This window comes from Lissotriton helveticus, chromosome 4_1 (assembly GCF_964261635.1).
Source record: "Lissotriton helveticus chromosome 4_1, aLisHel1.1, whole genome shotgun sequence".
Taxonomy (NCBI): Eukaryota; Metazoa; Chordata; class Amphibia; order Caudata; family Salamandridae; genus Lissotriton; species Lissotriton helveticus.
In genome coordinates this window covers 1,838,252,681-1,838,273,461 of record NC_136063.1, presented here as the reverse complement: position 1 = coordinate 1,838,273,461, position 20,781 = coordinate 1,838,252,681, and the positions used below count along the sequence as shown (strand labels likewise).

The window sequence follows — 20,781 nt, the reverse complement described above, 5'->3', positions numbered from 1 at the left end:
TAACTACTTCTGTATTAAAAAAGCAACTGAATGCCTGTCAATTTGATAAGAAAGAACAGTATGAGCAGATTACCGATCAATAAACACTTACTTGGTAGGTATATGAATCCCCTTCTTCCATTGGCTCGTCAATCATTTGAAGGCCATTCAACTGAAAAAAAACATCAACAAGTTAAAAAGTAAGACTGGGAAATTTGTCAAAGAAAAACTGGGCAATTTAGAAAATAAACAAAGTTCCATAAATCGAGTGAAAATTGAATTTCAAAGAGAGAGCAGCATTCCAAAAATACTTCAAATTAGATACAATTGGTCAGTTCTCAACTTCTTTACCAAACCGTCAGCTTATTTTTGCTTTCAGTTGCCTACCTATCACAAGCATGGGGAACAAATCAGCATACCTTGCTATCCTGTTTTGCCCCTATTTCTCAACAGGAAGCATTGGCTGAGTTGCTGAAGTGCAGGTCAGGTGCCCCAGGGAACTCTTGCACCCCCAAAATATGGAAGGAAGTAGCTCCCTCCGCCGTTCATATTTTACTAAACATATGGAACTCCTCTATTGGTTCAGGCACCTTCCCAGATTTATGGAAGCATGCCACACTTCTGCCTTTGAAGAAAAAAACCAATTTTGATGCTGGGGTATTTTCTAACTATAGACCTATTTCGCTACTGCCGGCACCAGCCAAGATGTTGGAAAAGGTGGTCCAGTGTCAATTGGCTAAATTTTCTGAGAGCAATAATATTTTACAAGATACTCAATGTGGCTTTTGTGCCGGCTTTAGTACGGAGACAGCCATGGTAGAGGTGGCTGAATCAGTGAGGGAAGCGGTAGGGGCATCAGCTATACAGGTACTCCTGGATCTATCATCCGCATTTGATAGGGTAGATCATGATATTTTGGTTCGACGCCTTCATGACTTCGGCATTGGGGAAACCACCCTGGAGCGGGTGAGGTAATTCCTCCACAAGTGGACTCAAAGGGTGGCTCTACAACCTTATCAGTCTGAGCCGAAGCACTTGTAGTGTGGGGTGCCCCAAGGATCAGCTTTAAGCCCACTGCTGTTCAACATCTATTTGGCCCCCCTGTTTTCACTTATTGCCAACTGTGGGGTCAAGGCAATAGATTATGCCGACGACACCCAGCGGGTGTTCCCTTTTAAAAACCAGACGGCTGATTCCTTTAAAGGCTTCAAGAATTGCCTCAAAGATGTGGCAGCTTGGATGAATAATAATACATTTAAATTAAATGCTTTTAAATTTTGACAACTATGTTCATGGTATGAAGCAGAAAAGGAAAATACAGGTGAAAACTATGAGGTGGAGTTAAAGTTCCAAAACATAGCCCCAATGAAGAAAGAAATAGGGCTATGGTATGGTAGCCTATTAGATAGGGAAGATACTGAACTACCATCATCACACACAGTTTGGAGGTCATCTACACTAGAGAATAGCTCCTCAGAGCTCTACTTCCTGTCTCTTAAAAACATGTATAAATTTGTTAAGCCTGCTTCTCTTTAAAAAAAAAAACACTTCTACACCATTAACAGGTTGTACTATACCCCCCAAAAAATAGTCAAGTTTACCCCGGGTCCACCTCCTAGATGTCCCAAATGTGGCTTGATAGAAGCAGATGACCTGCACATGTTTTAAGAGTGCACTCAGTTAAAGGGCTACTGGTGTAATATAGGGATGGCATTGATGGGTATTTTTGGGGTGGAAATCACTCTAGATCTACAGCTAGTTATATTTGGTTTGGGCCCAGGCATCATGAACTTTGAATCGAGACGACATACGGGCCTCTTCCTATGCCTGATCCTGCTGGCCCGACGAGAAATCTGCATATTATGTAAAGATCTCGCCCCCCCTCATATGAGAAGTGGGTCCGGGTGGCTTTGAATATGGCAAGACTTGATCCTAGCGAGGGAAACATCTGGTCGCCCTTGGTTTTCTGGGGTAAGGAACTAAGGCTGATCTAATTTTTGGTCTGATGATTACACCACGCCTCGTATAAAGATGCTGGCCTGGTGGGGCCGAAAGCGAATGCAGAAACATGGACCCAGGGCGCCCAGGATCAACAGGGTCTTACATGTAACGATGGCAGATGCTTACGGTGATATGAGGACTACAAATAAAATTAAAAAAAATAAAAAAAAATTAATTAGATGCTGAAAAGACAGAAGTTATGTTTTTTGGGGCCAACAAGCCTCCAGACCCGGACCTGTGGTGGCCGCAGGAAAAACCCCAGCATGTGCTGTTAAAAATCTAGGAGTACAATGGGAGGCTTATCTGTCTTTTTCCTCCCATATTCAGCAAGAAACATCCTCCTGTTTTGGTAAATTGAGGTACATGAAGAAATTTTTACATCTGCTACCAGAAAACTGCTGTTGTACCGTAGTTCATACAACTGTGACGTCCAGGCTGGACTGCGCGAATGGCCTTTATCTGGGCCTACCTGCCTACATACTTAAAAGACTACAATTGGTTAAAAATGCGGCGGCGCGATTGATTAGACGCGTGCCCATGCGTCAGCACATCTCCCCGCATATTAAGGAACTGCATTGGCTACCGGTGGCCAATAGAACTAAATTTAAAGCCCTAACTCTGGAGTTTTGGTCGTTCCATGGCCTCTGTCCCATATATTTGAAATTTCGCTGCCACTTGCTGTTATAGCGCCGGGACACCTCCTTTGGGAGGTAGCTGTTTTGCACTCTATAAATAGCTATATTATTATTATTATTACTTACTTCGGACTTGACAAAAGGAGAAGAAAATAAACAATGACAAAGCCAATTTTTGCACATCTGCCACGTTATCAGTTAGGTTATGTGCGGCATTTGCTTGTCTGAGGTGTGCCTACATGTGGTATTTTAGGGCTACTTGCCAATCCCCTTTTACACTTCACAGGATGTCCTTGAACACACCAAGCTTATGTCTTTCAGTACAGGGCACCACCCGGTTCCACGCCGCCCTTTGATGATCTCTTCAGGTCCTTAATGCAACTTCTCTAGAAAGCAGCCTGTCATACAAAAATCCAGAGGCTTAACTTCAAAGCCACAACGCTGTCCCACTTTACTTAATAAAAACAGGCTTCCTATGCCCTCTCCAGCCCCTGTAACCAACCCAGCTGCTCGAAGATGGTACATTACAATAGGCATGTAAACATCAATGGGGCCATGTTGTAAAACGATTAATAGACACAGACAATAAATGCATAAATTGGTCTATGCCTTAATACCCAGAGATAAACATTTGTAGCTGGCTAGCCAATCAGAATGCTCCCTTTGCATGCTGCAGCTAAGATTGCAGGCCAAAACAAGCACTTGCGAAGCCAACCGGTCTTACCTATGAGAGTTACTGGTTTTTAGGTCTCGCCTATCCCATTCCGCAAGGAATGGATAGGACGAGACTATTGGGGCTAAACTAAGAGCTAAACTAAGCTCTCAAAAAATGCGGATTTCCAGAAGTGCATGTGTCCCGTGCACACGCTTCTATCCCCCTGCCTGCCTGGCATCACCACAACAAAGCCAGCCATCTGTTGCTTCCCCAGCGTGGTGCCGCCAGCAGCTTCACTTCAAAGGGATCCGCTCCGCCCCCTGCTGCATCAAAGGCTTTCATTTAGCTGCCGTGTTTATTTACTTTCATTTCGCGGCCTCGTTTTTTCTGCCCGTGTTAGGCATTACGGACGCTGTGCTTTATCTCTCAGCATTTCGCCCACTTTGGAAGTCCGTGAGCCTTTAATAATTATGTCCAACATGAGTCCACAACACTGTCAAGCGTCTCAATGGCCCTTTACGGAGTTTCAATCTGCTGCATGTGCCTCTTACCTCTGCCCGTAATCCTTTTCCCTCTGCCTGTACATGTAACAATGTTGGGTTATGGATATGGTCTTAATATTACATACTCTATTTCACTGCCGTACATAAGTTGTTTTCTGCTGCATTGTATTACAGAGTTTGGCCTCCATCAATTTCACAGTTCTTCACAGTAACCTCTACGATTACGGTTACGATTTTCTCATATAAGATCGTCAATTTCACAATTAACAATAACCATTGTTATTTAAATGAGTACTGACTTTTAATATTCTGTTTACCGTTTTTGGCCCTTATTACCCAATGTTGTTGTTGGCATGGTGCGTGTTGAAAATCGCATGGTTTAAGCTACACAGAAACAAAATTCCTTGTTCAGTGGGGCACCCGATTTAAGGACACGGGCGATTTTTGAGTCCAGGCGCCTTTCAAAATTATTTTCAACATGAGTCCATAACACACTCAAACCTCTCTATGGCACTTCTATTACAGATTACTAAATTTGTGCATGTGTCTGTTCTACTTGTTTTTTTTGCGATCGCGATTACTTGTTTCTTTTTCCCTGTTCTCCCGTCACTCGTGTTCTGCTGTCTTCCGGTTCTCCTTTCCTTTTGTACGTCTACACATGCTGACAGTGCTGATTATCCGAAGCACTCATGCTTGTGCTCGACGGTCTCTTAATGTGTCATCACCAGGAAGTGAGCGCTTTTATGTAAGGCTTGTGCCTTCGAGGCAGTGTAAGAACTCGATGAGTAACAATAGGGGAGTCCTTGCGTAGGAGCACCGTGTGCCCGCGATTACATTCCTCTTATCTCCTTCCCGGCACTTCCTTCCATAGCGCCATTTACGAACTGGACGGCCTCTAGCCGCTTGTATAAAAGGTGGGTGTGTAGCTTGCGCTTGTGAAAAGTGCAAGACTGAGTTCAGGAAGACCTGAAATACCTTACAGGGTGCTGGGCCCTCCCACCAGAGATTTCACCCTTCCCCGATTCCAGCTCCTCACACTGCTATGGTATACACATGTTGACAGCCAGACAGTGAATATTTGGGGTGCTGTTTCTGTGTCCATCCGACTCCAGGGGCCTTCTGCCTCACAAGGGCCTTTGTACTAGTGCTTGTCATACTGGCTGGCTGAGCCAGCTGCTGTTATTCGCCGCCTTTACTGAGTGCACCATGTGTACGGGGCTCAGCTTCCTGAGCTGCCAACTGGACACTCTCGTCTCTACTCTGTTAACCTCCAATTCTTTCTCTCTCTGCCGTCACCTGGGGCTACGAATGTGGTGAATGAATAACCTGCTGACGAGGACTGCATTCAAGCTCCGCACTGGCCTTCCTCCAAACAACATGAGATTTGACGTGGCTGGTACCACTAAAGGCCTCTCTGAGGGCAGTGCAAATCCTTCAAGTTGGTAACGGATAGTCTCTTGCAAGATTTCTGTTATGAACATTGCGGTTAGTATTTGTCCCTTAGTTGTAACTATACACTCTGCAAACGTCATGATCGCATTTTTTCGCTCATATTGATCTAGAGGACCGTAGTTGATTGATGTTATTTTTTTACGTATCCAACCACAAAGGACTACTGAATAAACAAGTGCTATGTATTTTTTTTAGTGTACTGCAACTGCATGTTCCTTGCACACTAGTATTGCTAAATAGCAAGCTGCCTTGGTTTCAGGATTTCGTGTGTTGTTGTGGAGAGTTGCATAGGGCTGTTTTGCTATTCCTGTCTGTATTACCTCACAAGTGAAGATTTATCAGGAGAGCAATTTGATCTATGTATAGTTAATTACAGAAGTTCACTATTCAGACCCCCCAGGATATTGCGCCATAGATTTTCAAATTTTGCTGATATTTTTTACTCTTAATCATTGATTTTCAGTCTTCAATCAATAGAAACTGTTTTAGAAGAGTATTCCACTTTGAAATGTTTAAAGTGTCTGCTCCTCTACGAAAGCACAGCTCCAATCCCAACCTCACGTGAGCCTTGATTTCACCTCCAAAGGACATCCTGTAAGATGGATAAATGTTAGGTGTGTATTATCCAGGTTTGAAGGGTTTGTGGTGTACAGGGCAGTAAAAATGTGTGCCAAGGAGCCCCCCCGCACCCTCTCCCAAAGGTCTGTCTGCCTGCCTGCTCCCACCCCTGCTTCCTCCAGTTTGAAAAATACATCTGTGCTTACACATAATAAAGTCTGGCTGTAATAAAATGCATCAGCTGGCCATGGTTTCATCCTTCTCTCAATCCAGCTGCCACCAACTCCGAGGTAATTTTAAACAGCCTGGCCAGCTGCTAGTTAACAGCAGCTGCTGGCAGCGCCACAAATATGCTCCATAGCTGACATCTGTATCTGCAGTTTTTCAAGGGGAGCCCGGATTGTGTTGTAATTGTATTCATATAGCGCTTACTACCCTTGATGAGGTGTTGAAGCGCTTTTCGGAGAATATCACGTTACTCCGGAATCCAAAAAAGATTAGTGGTGAATTAGTATAAGGAAATATGAATTAATTTGAGTGGTGGACATGTGAGTCTGTTAGTTGGATGGAAAAGGAAAATAGAGAGATAGAAGATAACACTCCCTTTAATTATACTAACATCAACTGCACCGAAAAGTAACACTTTATGCTTCCTTTATTGACTTAGAAACAGCTTTTGATAGAATAGACAAAGGGAGACTATGGCAAAAACTTCTAAAATGGGAAATCTCGTTGCCTTTGCTGACTGCTATCACTTCATTGTACATGAGAACATGGGTAAGGGTGCTCCTAATCCGAGAAAGGGTGGTATCAGAGCAGCTCTTTACGGACCAGGGCTTTAAACAGGGCTTCATACTTGCTCCCCTGTTGTCTTATCTTTACTTGGCAAATGTGATGGATGCTCTAAAAAAACAAGCATTTACAATACAACAGGTCTCACATTATTAGAGTTTGAGCTATTGGCATTGTAAATGACAATGCCTTTTATTCATTTGCATCGGTGCGTAAACAAGCACTTTGTACTTATAGTCCATGCTTATAAGAAGCAAGGCTGGCAGTCTCTTTTACTGCCAGCCTTGCTCATCGTAAGCAAGGACTATACGTTCAAAGTGCTTGTTTATGCACCGATTGCAAGTTTTAAAAATAAATGAATAAAAGGCATTGTCATTTACAATGCCAATAGCTCAATCTTTAATAATGCGAGACCTATTGCATTGCAAATGCTTGTTGTAAGGGTTCGTACCCGTGCTGTATTGCACTGCGGATGCTTGGTAGTGTGGCTAAAACTAATTTAAGAAAGTGATATGACGTAGCCAGGGCTAATGCATTTTTTAAGTGCACTAGCACTGGATGCAGCATAGTTTTTTACCATGTTCCACAGCAGTAGCACTGCTACACAGCATGGCTACTAGTAATTGCCAATGTCTGCAATGCCTATGCTGTACAGCATGAACAAAAGGCAACAGCAGATCCAATAATCTCAAAGGCCAGACCTATTGGCTTTGCCAATGTTTGTTAGCTCTCTGCACAACATCCCTCTGGCTCTCAGCAAATCAGTTAATCTCCTTGTGGGTGAAAAAGAAAAAAATATGACATTTGGCTACAATGACACAACGAAAGCAATTGCGTTCATGTAAAAAAAAAATCCCAAAGTTAAGTTTTATTAAGTCAGCAGATAAGACGACAGTCACATCTCGAGAAGGAGAAATACAGTTTGGTCTGGTCAGAATTATAAAAATCAATCTGGCGATTTTCGCATTACATTTATAGAATATAAAAATAAACATTTCGGGCTTGGTAACTGCAACCGACAACTTTATAACTAAGTGTGCCATGTGCAATACAATAATCTGTTGAACATACCTTGCAACCCACTTCCCATATATTATGGGCCTTTGTATCATCTTCCGTCCCCCTGATCTATCATTCAGCAGTTTCAACATCAGGAGAGCGGGGTGGAGGGGGATCTACGATAAAACCTCGAAAATCGGCCATGGGTATCCAGATTCTGAAATGTTTCTGCGGGCTACCTTGTGCTTCAAATATAGGCCATGCCATGTTCATACACCAGTCCAGACTCGCCTTCCACGCCCCAAGTTTGGGCAGAGCTGGGTCCTTCCATGTCCTAGCTATATCCCTTTTGGCCAGGGTAAGGCCCAAGAATAATAGGTGTAGTTTATACAAATTTCCCCCAATCTCGTCGGTGACATGTAGTAGTGCAAGCTTAGGGGGCAAGGGTAATTCCCATCTCAGTACTTACGACAGACAGGTTGTGACCCCAGTCCAAAATCTACAGAGCCCCGTGCATTCCCAAATGCGTTATTACAGCGGAGACATGTAGAGGAGACATCAGTCCTGCCCTCCATAACCAGTATCTAGTAAAATAAGTGCGGTGTATATATTTTAACTGAATGTATCTAAGGTGCGATGCATTTGCGGCTCCTCTCAGGGACTCCAATATTTCCGTCCAATCATCGTTACCCAGTGGGCCGAGATCTATCTGCCACCACTCCCGGAGTGAGTTCAGGGTTGTAGAGAGATTCGTCACCAGGGATTGGTATATTTTGGCCGTCTTGTCATCGTCCATAAAGACCTTAGCCTTTATAAGGTTAAACTCCAGGATGGATTTCACGGTTGCTATGTAAAGTCTTACAGCATGGCGAAACGGCACATATTTGTAGAACGGAGTATGAAGCATCTCAAATTCCTTCTGGAGCTCTTGAATGGACTTCAGAACAATTCCGCGCATCACGTCTCCCAACGTAGAGATCCCAATGATTTCCCAGTCTCAAAATCCCAACAGAGTAGATGCCTGTGGCATAAGACCACTCTGCCAAAGGGGAGTTTCTCTGGTCAGTTTTCCCCACCATCCGAATCTGCGCAGTGACTCCTTCCATACTCCAAAGACCACCCGCGTGGCAGTTGGGAGCCAACGGAGCTCCCTTGGGGCATGTAGGAGAAAATGTGACAGGGTGCTGCCCATGAGCCATTGTTCCACCTGATATGCCGGGTCATTCCTATTTCGTTACCGCCATTTGTTTAGCACTAAGAGACGAGACGCTGTATGATACGAATGACAATCTGGTGACACTATGTCTCCACAATAGGTAGACTGGAAGGATATTTTTAGCGCAACTCTAGCGGTCTGGTCATTCCAAAGGAAGCGGCTCAGCCTGGAATTAAGCCATCGGAACATGTAGGGCGATATTGGAAAGGGATGATTCTGCAGCGGGTAAAGAAGGCAAGGGAGTGACACCATTTTAAAAATCGCTGCTCTTCCCAAAATAGAGGCATACGTGTACAGGACTTAATTTCGGCCTGGATGCGTAGCCAGATGGGGATGATGTTTTTATCCCAGAACACCGATTGGAAGGATGCCAGGTGGACCCCAAGGTATTTAAATACTGTTGTGGCTATTGTGACGTCTGCAGCCCACACACCTATTTCGGAGTCTCCGTGTAGAGGCCAGAGTATTGACTTCCAGGCATTCATACATAATTCTGAGGTGTCTCCAAATATCTGCATAATGCGGAGCAGATGAGGCCCCATCCGACGCGGCTCCAATATAAAGAAGAGGACATTGTCTGCATAAAGAGGGATCCAGTCTGCTATCCCCCCAGGCCACTCAAATCCCTTCATTAAACACACCATATCCTAGTTCTTACGGCAATATTAATTTATTGATCTATAGACATCACTGGTTAAGCGTTAGTCACCACAGGGAATCTCGTAGTCTAGAGAGTGTCAAGATGTCTCAATCTATTACCCTTATAAAAAGCAACCAAGCTCTGATCAACACATTTAGAACAACACAAGACCAACAATCACCTTGGAAGACACCCAGAAAAATATGTGAAGAGCGAGATGGCACCTCACGGGCGCACCACCAATGGGACCCCTGGCTGGTACTCACCAGGATGGCCCTGTTCTCCTCATTGGTGCCATCAAGCTTTAACGTAAATGTGTCTCAAACCCAAAGTAAAGGGACAGTGAATGGTGCAGTGGACACAACTTATATGTGACAAAAACATATGACATTAAACATTTAACATACAAGTTACCGTGCAACTAGGACAATACATTTTATTCACATTCCTTTCTTTGTTGCAAACAGTAAACACAAAAACATAAAAAAGGAGAGTGTGAATACTGCCTATCGATTCACACCCTACTTACAGCCGACATGTTTCATTGCCTTGGTTTATATCAGGCAATTTCGTCAGGGCAAATCAATTTAAATGCCACTGCCAAAGACACTGTGCTGTAATATAAACAAACATACATATAAGAGGTTACCTGCTGTACACCTATGTATTGTACATATAGAACATTCTACTCAGTCAAACAGCCATGCTGTATTAGGTCATAGTTACCCTTCACGCAGCCTCGCCTCTCATACCAGCCGAGAGGAACTTAAAAACAGGACAGTAGCCCCCACAGGTGAGCGTGATCCTATCTCCCTTTGGTTCAGTTGCTAGGAGAAATTACCAAACACACAGCGGTTATCTATTGCCAGAGAGTCATTATACCTTGTTTGTTGTACAAAAAAACGACCCAATAGAACCAGCAAAGGATTACCGGTGGAGATTGCACGTTCGGCGTCTACTCAGCCCTCGAACGCCGGGTGAATGTTACATCGGTCTATTTACTTTCTCGAGTGCCGATTTTCGGGGATTCTGATTGGCTGCGAGAGTCAGATGACTATCGCGGCCATTTGTGAACGGTCACGCACCCATGTACAAAGCCTAATTCCTGAAGCAAATAGTGCTTGACCGCGAAACTATTGGAACTGTGCTTTTTTAAACGCCTAGTTTAATAGACAATATACCCCGGATATTTTATAAATAGTGTAGCACAGTTTTCGTGCCGAAATTCAAATTCGGGCACTCATCATTTACTTAGTGATTTTATTGTTCAAAAGACTTAAACATCAGCACATTATCATGTTTGATAAACGTGCATAGTACCAGTTACAAAAATAGTTACAGAGTAATCATAGTTTTGAAAGGTTGTGACTCTCTATTCAGGCGCAGGGGGTACTGTATCGGCGGCGGCCATCTTTGAGAGGAGCAGACAATTTAGAAGAAGAATGTCAGGGAGTAAGCTATGATAAAGAGAACGAATATCACGCCTGAGTCACCAATTACATAATGTGAGGGTCCCAGCTTATTGGTAAAATTGGTAAAATGTTCACATGTTACCGGTACTTTCCCTGCATAAATTGTAAAGGCCCTGAATAATTGCAAGAGGATTTTCAGTTGTCGGACAGTAGAACACTGTGCCAAAGAGCACCCACACGCATATTTCAGCACAATTTGTTCCACTCCAAGAGTTCATTCAGTCCCTTCTGTTCGCTTTGTTCTTGGTATATCCAACGTGCTTCTTTGGTGATTAAGCGTCTTTCTACAGTCTGGGCATCGCCCATCACTCTCTCCAAAACCACCCACGTGAAGGAGTGCTTACTGCGGTGGCAATGTTGCACTAGTTTAGTGGTTAATTTCCCAATCCTTATTGTGCTCACATGCTCCTGAATGCGGAGTTTAATCTTCCGTGTGGTGAGTCCAATGTACTCCAACCCACATTCACATCTTAGTCTGTACACCACATTAGTAGTGTTGCAGTTACTAAAGTGATTCAGTGTCCAGTTCTTTCCAGATTGTAAAGTCACCATTGTAGCTTTTTCCGTCATGGGGCACACTGAGCAATTTCCACAAGGAAAGTGTCCATTGGGGACGGTGGTTGTCTCTCTTTCCGATCTTCCGTTCATCCTAGTGTGTACTAGTTTATCTTTCAAGTTGTTGGCTCTTCGGAAGGCGAAGCGTGGAGGGGGCATCTTAAAATCCGCTGTTGATAATAAAGACCAATGTTTTCTAATGGACTGGCGGATTTTTGTGGTCATAGGATCATAGGTCATGACCACAGGTAGGCAATCAGTCTTCTCCTTTGTTTGCAACTCCAACAGAGCTGATCTCGGTGTATTCAGGGCTCTCTTTTTAGCCTGTTTGATAACCCTCCATGGGTAATCTCGAGCCTCCATTTTTTTACTGAGTACCTCCGCTTGTTCTTTGAATACTTCGGTCGAGGAACAATTTTGCCTGTATCGCAGGAATTGTCCCACAGGGAGGTTATCTCTTAGCGCTCTCGGGTGGTATGATTGGTAGGATAGCAGTGAGTTTCTATCTGTTGGCTTTTGATGTACACTTGTTCGAAAACCTCCCTCCACTGCCTCGATATCTAGATCAAGGTAGACAGCACTGGTATGATGATACTTCCAGGTAAAACGAAGGCTCGTGTCTTTTGTATTCAACCAGTTTAAAAACTGTAGGAGGGATGATTCTTCTCCTGCCCATATGAGGAGCACATCATCTATATATCGCCTCCAAAGGCGCATGTGGCCTTTGAAGGGGTTGGTATCAGAATCGATGATGTGCTCTTCAAACTGGCCTACATAAATACAGGCCACGCTCGGTGCCATCGTAGCCCCCATAGATGTGCCCGTCACTTGGAGGAACAGCTCGTTCTTATAGCTGAAAAAGTTTCTTGTAAGTGCTAGTTCAATGCACTGTAGAACAAAGCTCTGGGGAGCATCATAAAACCAATCCTGTTTGGCTAGTGCTCTCGATGTTGCCACCAATGGGGCATCATGAGGAATACAGGAGTACAAGGACTCGATGTCAATTGTCACGATGTACTCATTATCAGGCTCAAATGTCATTTTATCAAGGACATTTAAGATGTCCGTAGTGTCCTTGACAAAGGACTTCTGAGTTATCACCGATTCGCGAAGGTAATAATCAGCGAACTGGGATAGCGGTTCCAGTATTGATTGAACCGCTATCCCAGTTCGCTGATTATTACCTTTGCGAATCGGTGATAACTCAGTACATCGTGACAATTGACATCGAGTCCTTGTACTCCTACAAGAAACTTTTTCAGCTATAAGAACGAGCTGTTCCTCCAAGTGACGGGCACATCTATGGGGGCTACGATGGCACCGAGCGTGGCCTGTATTTATGTAGGCCAGTTTAAAGAGCACATCATCGATTCTGATACCAACCCCTTCAAAGGCCACATGCGCCTTTGGAGGCGATATATAGATGATGTGCTCCTCATATGGGCAGGAGAAGAATCATCCCTCCTACAGTTTTTAAACTGGTTGAATACCCAAGCTACGAGACTTTGTTTTACCTGGAAGTATCATCATACCAGTGTTGTCTACCTTGATCTAGATATCGAGGCAGTGGAGGGAGGTTTTCGAACAAGTGTACATCAAAAGCCAACAGATAGAAACTCACTGCTATCCTACCAATCATACCACCCGAGAGCGCTAAGAGATAACCTCCCTGTGGGACAATTCCAGCGATACAGGCGAAATTGTTCCTCGACCGAAGTATTCAAAGAACAAGCGGAGGTACTCAGTAAAAAATTGGAGGCTCGAGATTACCCATGGAGAGTTATCAAACAGGCTAAAAAGAGAGCCCTGAATACACCGAGATCAGCTCTGTTGGAGTTGCAAACAAAGGAGAAGGCTGATTGCCTACCTGTGGTCATGACCTATGATCCTATGACCACAAAGATCCGCGATTTGGAGCGGCGCCTTGAGCATGATATACGGTTTGATTTCTCTTTAGGTTTAACAGTCTTCCGTGCAGCCTCGCCAGAGGATGACTCCCAGTCGATAGAGGGCGGGGTATGTGGCTTGAGCCCAGCTGAAGACCTCTTTCAGGGTGTCGAAAAACAGTGCACGTGACTTGTATATAACACGCAAATGGGCTGGGAAAAGCAGGGCCTACTGTATCTTTAAATCTCGGAGCTGAACATTCGCGGCTGTAAATGACTGATGGCGTTGCTGCACTAGCCTCGCATAGTCCGGGAAATTAAAATGGAATAGGAGTCGTAGTGAAGTTTGCCTGCTATTCTAGCCTGCGCGAGAATGGCATCCCCATCATGAAAGTTCAGGACTCGGGCGATAGTGGGCCGTGGTCTGGCCCTGAGAGGAGACTTCTGCATCAAGGCGCGGTGGGCACGTTGAAGGATAAAGTATTGGGACAAAGACGACTGAGGGATCCATCCTGTAATCCACATAGTAAGGAACTATTCCATGTTGTTGCCTTCGCAGCCCTCCGGGAAGCCCACAAAACGAAGGTGGTTTCTCCGAGCCCTGCCCTCAGCATCTTCTGCCCTGATCGCAAGCCCCTTTGTAATAGACGCCAAGGAGGATACCCTTCTGTTGGAGGGATGCAACTGTATCTTGTGTAGTAGATGTACGGGTCTTACCTTCTGTTATCCTGTCGACTGCCTTGTGGAGATATTGGCGGATCAGCATGACGTCTGACCCTACCGCTCAGATCTTGGCCTCTAAAGCGTCGCGGGATTGAGTTATCGCCACCATTAGCTCAGCTTTTTCTGGACAGGTAGAGGTCGGCTCCGCCACCTGCGCCCCGGCATAGTGATCCAGTGTGCTCTGCATAGTACCCTGTAGCTTATCACAAGTCATTGGCAGTGGTATCAGTCAGTTCCAATATTAATAGTCCAGGTCCACAGGGTTCGGCACGCAGGGCGAGCTCGTTGTAGTCAGTAATTAGAAGAGCACTGTCTCTTATGAGCGAGGGAATTTCTGCGGTCGCCATTCCAGGTTGCGTCTATCTTCAGGGCAGGCAGGAGGCAGACGTGAAAAAGGCCCACACAAAGGCCGCACCGGGGATAGCCCGGATGCTTCCTCGTGCAACTCCGTCCCCCCCCTAATGGGTGCCCCTTCACAGACCCCTTCTGCAGCACCGCGTAACTCTTAAGTGTAGGCAGTCTCAGATAGCAGGTATAGGAGATGGGTTATTTGCCTGTCCCACCAATGAGGTCAGGGGATAGATACGTGGCGCTCGTAAAGAGTCTCCACCACCAAGGTGTAGGGCACCGGTAGAGAGCATTATGGGTCACAGCTGCCCACTTCATCGAGGCCCCAAAGCCGCACATGGCCAGGCCTGTGTACCGCAGAGGAGATGGGATCATGGCAGACCATGAGAAGGCCACTACCCCCAGCAGGGCTGCAGACCCAGCGCCAAGCAATCCGCCTTGTATCGCAACCCAGGCTTCGGCTGGAGCACAAGAGAGGATCAGGCACAGTATTTAAAGGTAGGTGGGCTGCAACTTAGGGGCCAAGCTGGAGCACAACCCCATGAAGAGTCCCCTAGGCACCCGGATCTCAGTCTACGTGACGAGGAGCTGTTACTTCGCAAGGAATAGGAGGCAGGGCGGCAGCAGCGACATTAGGAGAATCATAGCTGCACAGTATGGTGGAATCCAGCATCGCCAACCAGCAAGTCCTCTATGCGCGATGTCTCCCAGCCAAGTTACACCTACACAGCGCTGCACGCAATTGTGGCTCACCACAATGCAGGCTGCCGTCAGCCCCAGTACAACCACTCAGCCAGCCTCCAGGGGCCGCCGGGCGAGCAGACATCTAACGGACCTAGCTGCAAGTCGCAGGCAGCAGCGGACTCACGGCGTGCCTCCCGGGCACCATAGGGACCAACAGCACTGTCCCACGTCTTCTGGCTCACTTTCAACAGTCCAGCCTCCTCACTGCCGCCTAGGTCAGGATTGTTCCAGGCACCGTCTATCTTGGCCCTCACAGCATCATGTGCTGGCTTCGGGCCCGCTTTCAGAGCTTCGGAGCTCCAGTCAGGATGGTCTTGGGCGCCATTCAACTCCTCTGGTTGGCAGAGAAGGATAGTCTGGAAGGCTACGCAGGCACTGACATCGTTGGGCGGCGGTCTCGGCATCAAGCCGTAACAACAGCGGGCTCATCGCACCCTCTTGATCGCCACAAGGGCCGACAGCACTACCCTCCGGCTCGGGGACTTGCTCTCAACGTCCCCGCTTCTTGGCTGCCGCCTCAGTCAGGATGACCCCGGGCACCGTCCAACTCGGCCATCACTGTCGCGGCGTCCCGGTCTCAGTTGGAACTTGCCAGGTCTTTCAGGTTGGAGTGGATATGGAGGACGGTATGGCCGGGACTGTGGGGGCAAAATAGAAGTTGATTAACAAGGATAAATGCAGGATTGTAAATGGACCTCCGGAGCTCACAAAGCGGATCTGCCATTGTGGACCGCTTTGCCACGCCCCCCGTTCATGTCCATTTTTAATGAAAATACATTTCAAAGCAGAGAACAACTCTGTTCACAATAAAAACAGATAGCATTGGTTATCATCATAAACATCCATTTCAAAGGAGAAAAGGGTTTCTTTGAAATGTTTGTGGCAGAGTAAAACAGCTTCAAATTGCAAGAGGTTCAACAAGGAAGACAGGGAAGAAGAAAAACCAAGCATTTGCAATGCAATAGGTCTCGCATTAGGAAAGTTTGAGCTATTGGTATTGTAAATGGCAAAGTTTTTATTTATGTTTCTTTTTTTTAAATAGCTAAATTAATAGCTTCGTCATTTACAATGCCAATAGTTATAACTTTCGCAAATGTGATACCTATAGCATTTGTAATGCAATATGTTTTGTATTTACAAACCGCGAGAGGACAAAAAAAAGCTCCGGACCACCGCCTCCTCCCAGGCCTTCAAAAGGGACCTCAAAGTTCTCCTCCTCCAGAGACACCTCCAAAAGTAATTCACGTCCTCTTGCTATTTGTGAGGAAGACTTCCCACTACTGATAATTTCTACTTTCCATGACCATGGAAGTGCCTTCCCAGTGTATGCCTGTGATTGGAGGGTCTGCCTTTTTGCAGTATTTTCCACGTACTGGTGTTCGGTGCCCTTTTGTAACATGCACACACCACTCTGCCCTTGCAACACACGGCTGCTACCTCTCACATGTCTTTACCTTTGATACTTGCACAAGTGCCACCTTGCCCATGTAACGCTTGTTCCTGAGCCTGAGTGTCTAGCACTTATTGCAGGACTATACCTCTAATTATACTCTGTTTTCTCTTATAACTGCACACTTGTCACTTTCATTTCCTCTTGTGCACTTTTGACTACCTCATGTATTTTGGTTGCTCACAATTTTTACGCAAGTATTTTGTTTGCTCACGATTGTCACTATTACCTTTACTACCTCATGTATTTTGGTTGCTCACAATTTTTCCTCTTGTGCACTTTTGACTACCTCATGTATTTTGGTTGCTCACAATTTTTACTCAAGTATTTTGTTTGCTCACGATTGTCACTATTACCTTTACTACCTCATGTATTTTGGTTGCTCACAATTTTTCCTCTTGTGCACTTTTGACTACCTCATGTATTTTGGTTGCTCACAATTTTTACGCAAGTATTTTGTTTGCTCACGATTGTCACTATTACCTTTACTACCTCATGTATTTTGGTTGCTCACAATTTTTCCTCTTGTGCACTTTTGACTACCTCATGTATTTTGGTTGCTCACAATTTTTACGCAAGTATTTTGTTTGCTCACGATTGTCACTATTACCTTTACTACCTCATGTATTTTGGTTGCTCACAATTTTTCCTCTTGTGCACTTTTGACTACCTCATGTATTTTGGTTGCTCACAATTTTTACTCAAGTATTTTGTTTGCTCACGATTGTCACTATTACCTTTACTACCTCATGTATTTTGGTAGCTCACAATTTTTACTCAAGTATTTTGTTTGCTCACCATTGTCACTATTACCTTTACTACCTCATGTATTTTTGGTTGCTCATAGTTTTTACTACCTCATGTATTTTGTTTGCTCACAATTGTCACTATTACCTTATGTAAGTAACGTATGTTTTTGCAACCTGTTCTTTTGTAATGTTTCTCATTATGTTTCATTTCTGTTCCTAATGTGAAGCGCTCTGACGCCTTCGGGTAAAGTCCGCGCTATATAAAAATGCATAAATACATAAATAAATAAATACCGCCTTCGGGTAAAGTCCGCGCTATATAAAAATGCATAAATAACTAAATAAATAAATACCGCATATCACCGCCGTCACTCTGCCGGCCTGCGACCAGGAAGTCAGGCAGGCCGGCGCGACAACCGGAAACAGGAAGTAGGAGGGCGGGAGCCTACCCCGCCTCCCACGGAAGAGCCGCGATTGGAGCCGTGTTTGGAGCACCGGAGCAGGCAGGAGCCTACCCTGCGCCCCGGTGCCGAAGGAGGGAAGAAGAGTCCTGCTGCCGGGCCCTGCATCTGAGGAGAGCCGCCGCACGAAGGAAGCCGGTGAGTGGGTTGCTGAGCTGCGGGGGGGGAACAGGGGGGAGAGGTAGAGAGAGCATGTGTGTGTGCGCGCGCGTGGGGGGGGGGCGCGGGCTGTGTATGTGTGTGTGCGTGCGTGTGTGTATGTGTCTTGGAGTGCGTGTGTGTGACTGTGGGGGAGGGGGTGTGTGTGTGTGAGCGAGTGTCTGTCTGCGCGCGCATGTGTATGGCGCGGGACGCGACGTGCGCGTTCGCGCACACGAATCCAAGCAATCCAAGCTCGTACACCCTCTTGTCCTCCTTCCCCCCACACTGATCGCTATTGGTCTCCAGCTGGACAAATGCATCCTTGCGGATGCATTGCCAGCGAGACCCAATAAGAGCAGTACCTCAATCACATCACGTCAGCAGAAGGACAGCAATCAAGCTGAAGCAATCAGTACTTGGACCAACCAACTTCAAGCCAAAAGAATAGGCAGCACGCTCTGGCCAATTAGAAGGCAGCAAGTAAGCGTGACAATTAAGCAAACGAATGGTAAGCAATGGGCGAGCTACATGCCCCTTATCGCATACTATACCTCTCGCCAGTGGGAACACTTGCGCTGTCGCAGAAGACACCAACAAAAATTAACATTCAGTTGCTGCGAGCTACCTGCTCCTCAGACAAGCTTCGTTCTCATAGACCACAAGTCAACTTCATTCCAAGGTGCCAGTGACCATCTGATAGCTAAAGAAGAGGCGCTGCACTTACTTTCAATTTGTGCCAGACACTCTGTTCCTATCTTAGGGGAATTTTAAGTCCTAACACCCTCAGAAAGGTAGAACAAAATATACTACTGGCATTTTTGTTTACTTTTTTCTACAATTGTGAAGCAATTGTGCCTAAATTTCCACTTTGTGGCAACCTCTCCTAATCTTTCTTTTTTCTGAAAATAAAAGAAGCTTCTAATGAAAGACTTGTAGCAGCAGCTTCCTGAGAAGCAACAGCACCTCACACTGAGGATGCTGAATCCACCACTCAAGTGGGTGCGAGGCATGCAGTCTATGGCTCGGGGCAACAAACTGGGATGGTGCAATGAGCTAAAAAACGGTGTTGGATCTAGCCCTGATCTCTTGACTGGGTGAGAGTATTCTGCTTAATTCAGAGACTCTGTCCCTCACCACCCCTTGTTGTAAATATGTCTATGGCTCGGGGCAACAATTTTGGGTCAACAATGCTCAATTGAAAATACTGTAAGGCTAAGAGCTCCACTGAACACAATGAATTGACATGGTGGCTGATATAGCCCCACTGTACCAACATCATAACGCTTTTCTTTGTGTTTCTCCTTGTTCATTCTACAACATTTTACCCTCAGTGGGTGGAACGATCCAATAGCAATATTGCCCTTCAACTTTGGGCTATTCTTGCTGCTTAAGCCCCTCTCTCATTATAGGCTGTTGTCTGCAGCTTGGGCTTATAATTTGAGAAGTGGGCATTTTACAAGGAACCCTCAGCAGCATGTAACAATAATGCTAAATTATTGGAGCCAGGCAATACATGCAAAATGCCTCTATTTGGGATGCTTATTAGGAACGGCCCTAAGAGAAGAATGACAGGTATAAACCCTGCCACCTATCGATTTTGCCTGCCTCCAGTTAGCTTGCCTATTAGTGCGTCCAAGGTCCATACAAATGCCTCTACAATAACAGAAATGTACATACGGTAGAGACACAATTGGGCCTACTACTCTTCTCTGCTCCTACGCCTCACTCCGTCTCTAGCTTCTTGCTTTGTTTATATAGTTTCACTCTGTAACTCCCATGTTATCATGTGCATCCCTCTGAACTTTATTCCTTAAGCAGCTAATCAGTTAGCACCACCCCCTAATTCTCACTCCTGCCCGACCCTCCCACTCCACTCCTATGTAATGATCATTGGTTCTTTCCTTAATCGTCCTGCACTCTGCCCCCTCACTTTGTCTGAATCCCCTCTCAATCTGCTGCTAACATTACAATTTGCCCTATGCTTTCTCCCTCTACTTCTATCTTACAGCTTGCCTCTTCAAATTAAACTCAGTCTGTCCCTATCTCCTCATTTTACTTATGCCCAGTCGCTGGCTCTACCATCATACAGTACTCTTACCGTCTTCATTTGTGGGGAACTTCCCATAATGTGTTGGCTGCTGTCATTCTTCCGCCACCCTTCACTGTATTTGACTTCTTATGATGCTCGGACTGTCTCTACATTTCTATTCTGCTCTCTTCTGAGTAGGGGCAGCAGCTCTTGACAAACTATTGAAGAACGATAGTCCACTATTGAGCTACCTTTCCTGCTTCAGGAAAAAGCTGAAGACTTGCCTGTTTAGCTATGTAGTTTTTAAGTTATGCAACAAGTCCCCCTTATGGGTAGTGGTGCTTTACAAATGCTGTTAGCCAGTTTGTCAGTCACCCTTATGATTGCATCTAAACAACCAACAAGAAAAAAAGCATGACTACATGTCCTAGCCTAAGCTCTTGCATTGCGGGGTGCTACAATCACAAATCGCTTATGCACACATATAGCGTACAGTAAGTTTATGGCCACTTTTTGTTGATGATCCGCTTGTTTAGAAAGTATCTGATTCTTTTTGCACTCTCAATCCAGGTCTCATTGCCTGCAACACCATTTCTGAAAGTCTCTCTTCTCTATATGTTTCTGCTATAAAGAGTTTGTGCTGTCTAATGAAGGGATTCCCTGAGGTGTGTTGCTCCGTGGGAATAAATCTCTGACAGAGGTGGAGTTTGAAATGCAATATCCTCATAAAAAAATGCGAGGAGAGAAGCAACGGAGTCTGAAGATTTTAGCCGGAAGTGGCGACTTTGGGTCA

The 20,781-nt window shown here is 45.4% G+C and overlaps 1 protein-coding gene across 2 annotated transcripts in view; it reads right to left on the bottom strand.

Annotated features, from left to right (window-relative positions):
- The window catches only part of RPS6KA6 (ribosomal protein S6 kinase A6), a 499,939-nt gene that overhangs the window by 360,907 nt on the left and 118,251 nt on the right, over positions 1-20,781 (bottom strand). For both annotated transcript variants that reach the window (XM_078688489.1, XM_078688488.1), the window contains one exon: positions 92-151. In XM_078688489.1, coding sequence (XP_078544615.1) covers positions 92-151 — 60 coding nt within the window. The remainder of the gene's footprint in view (positions 1-91; positions 152-20,781) is intronic.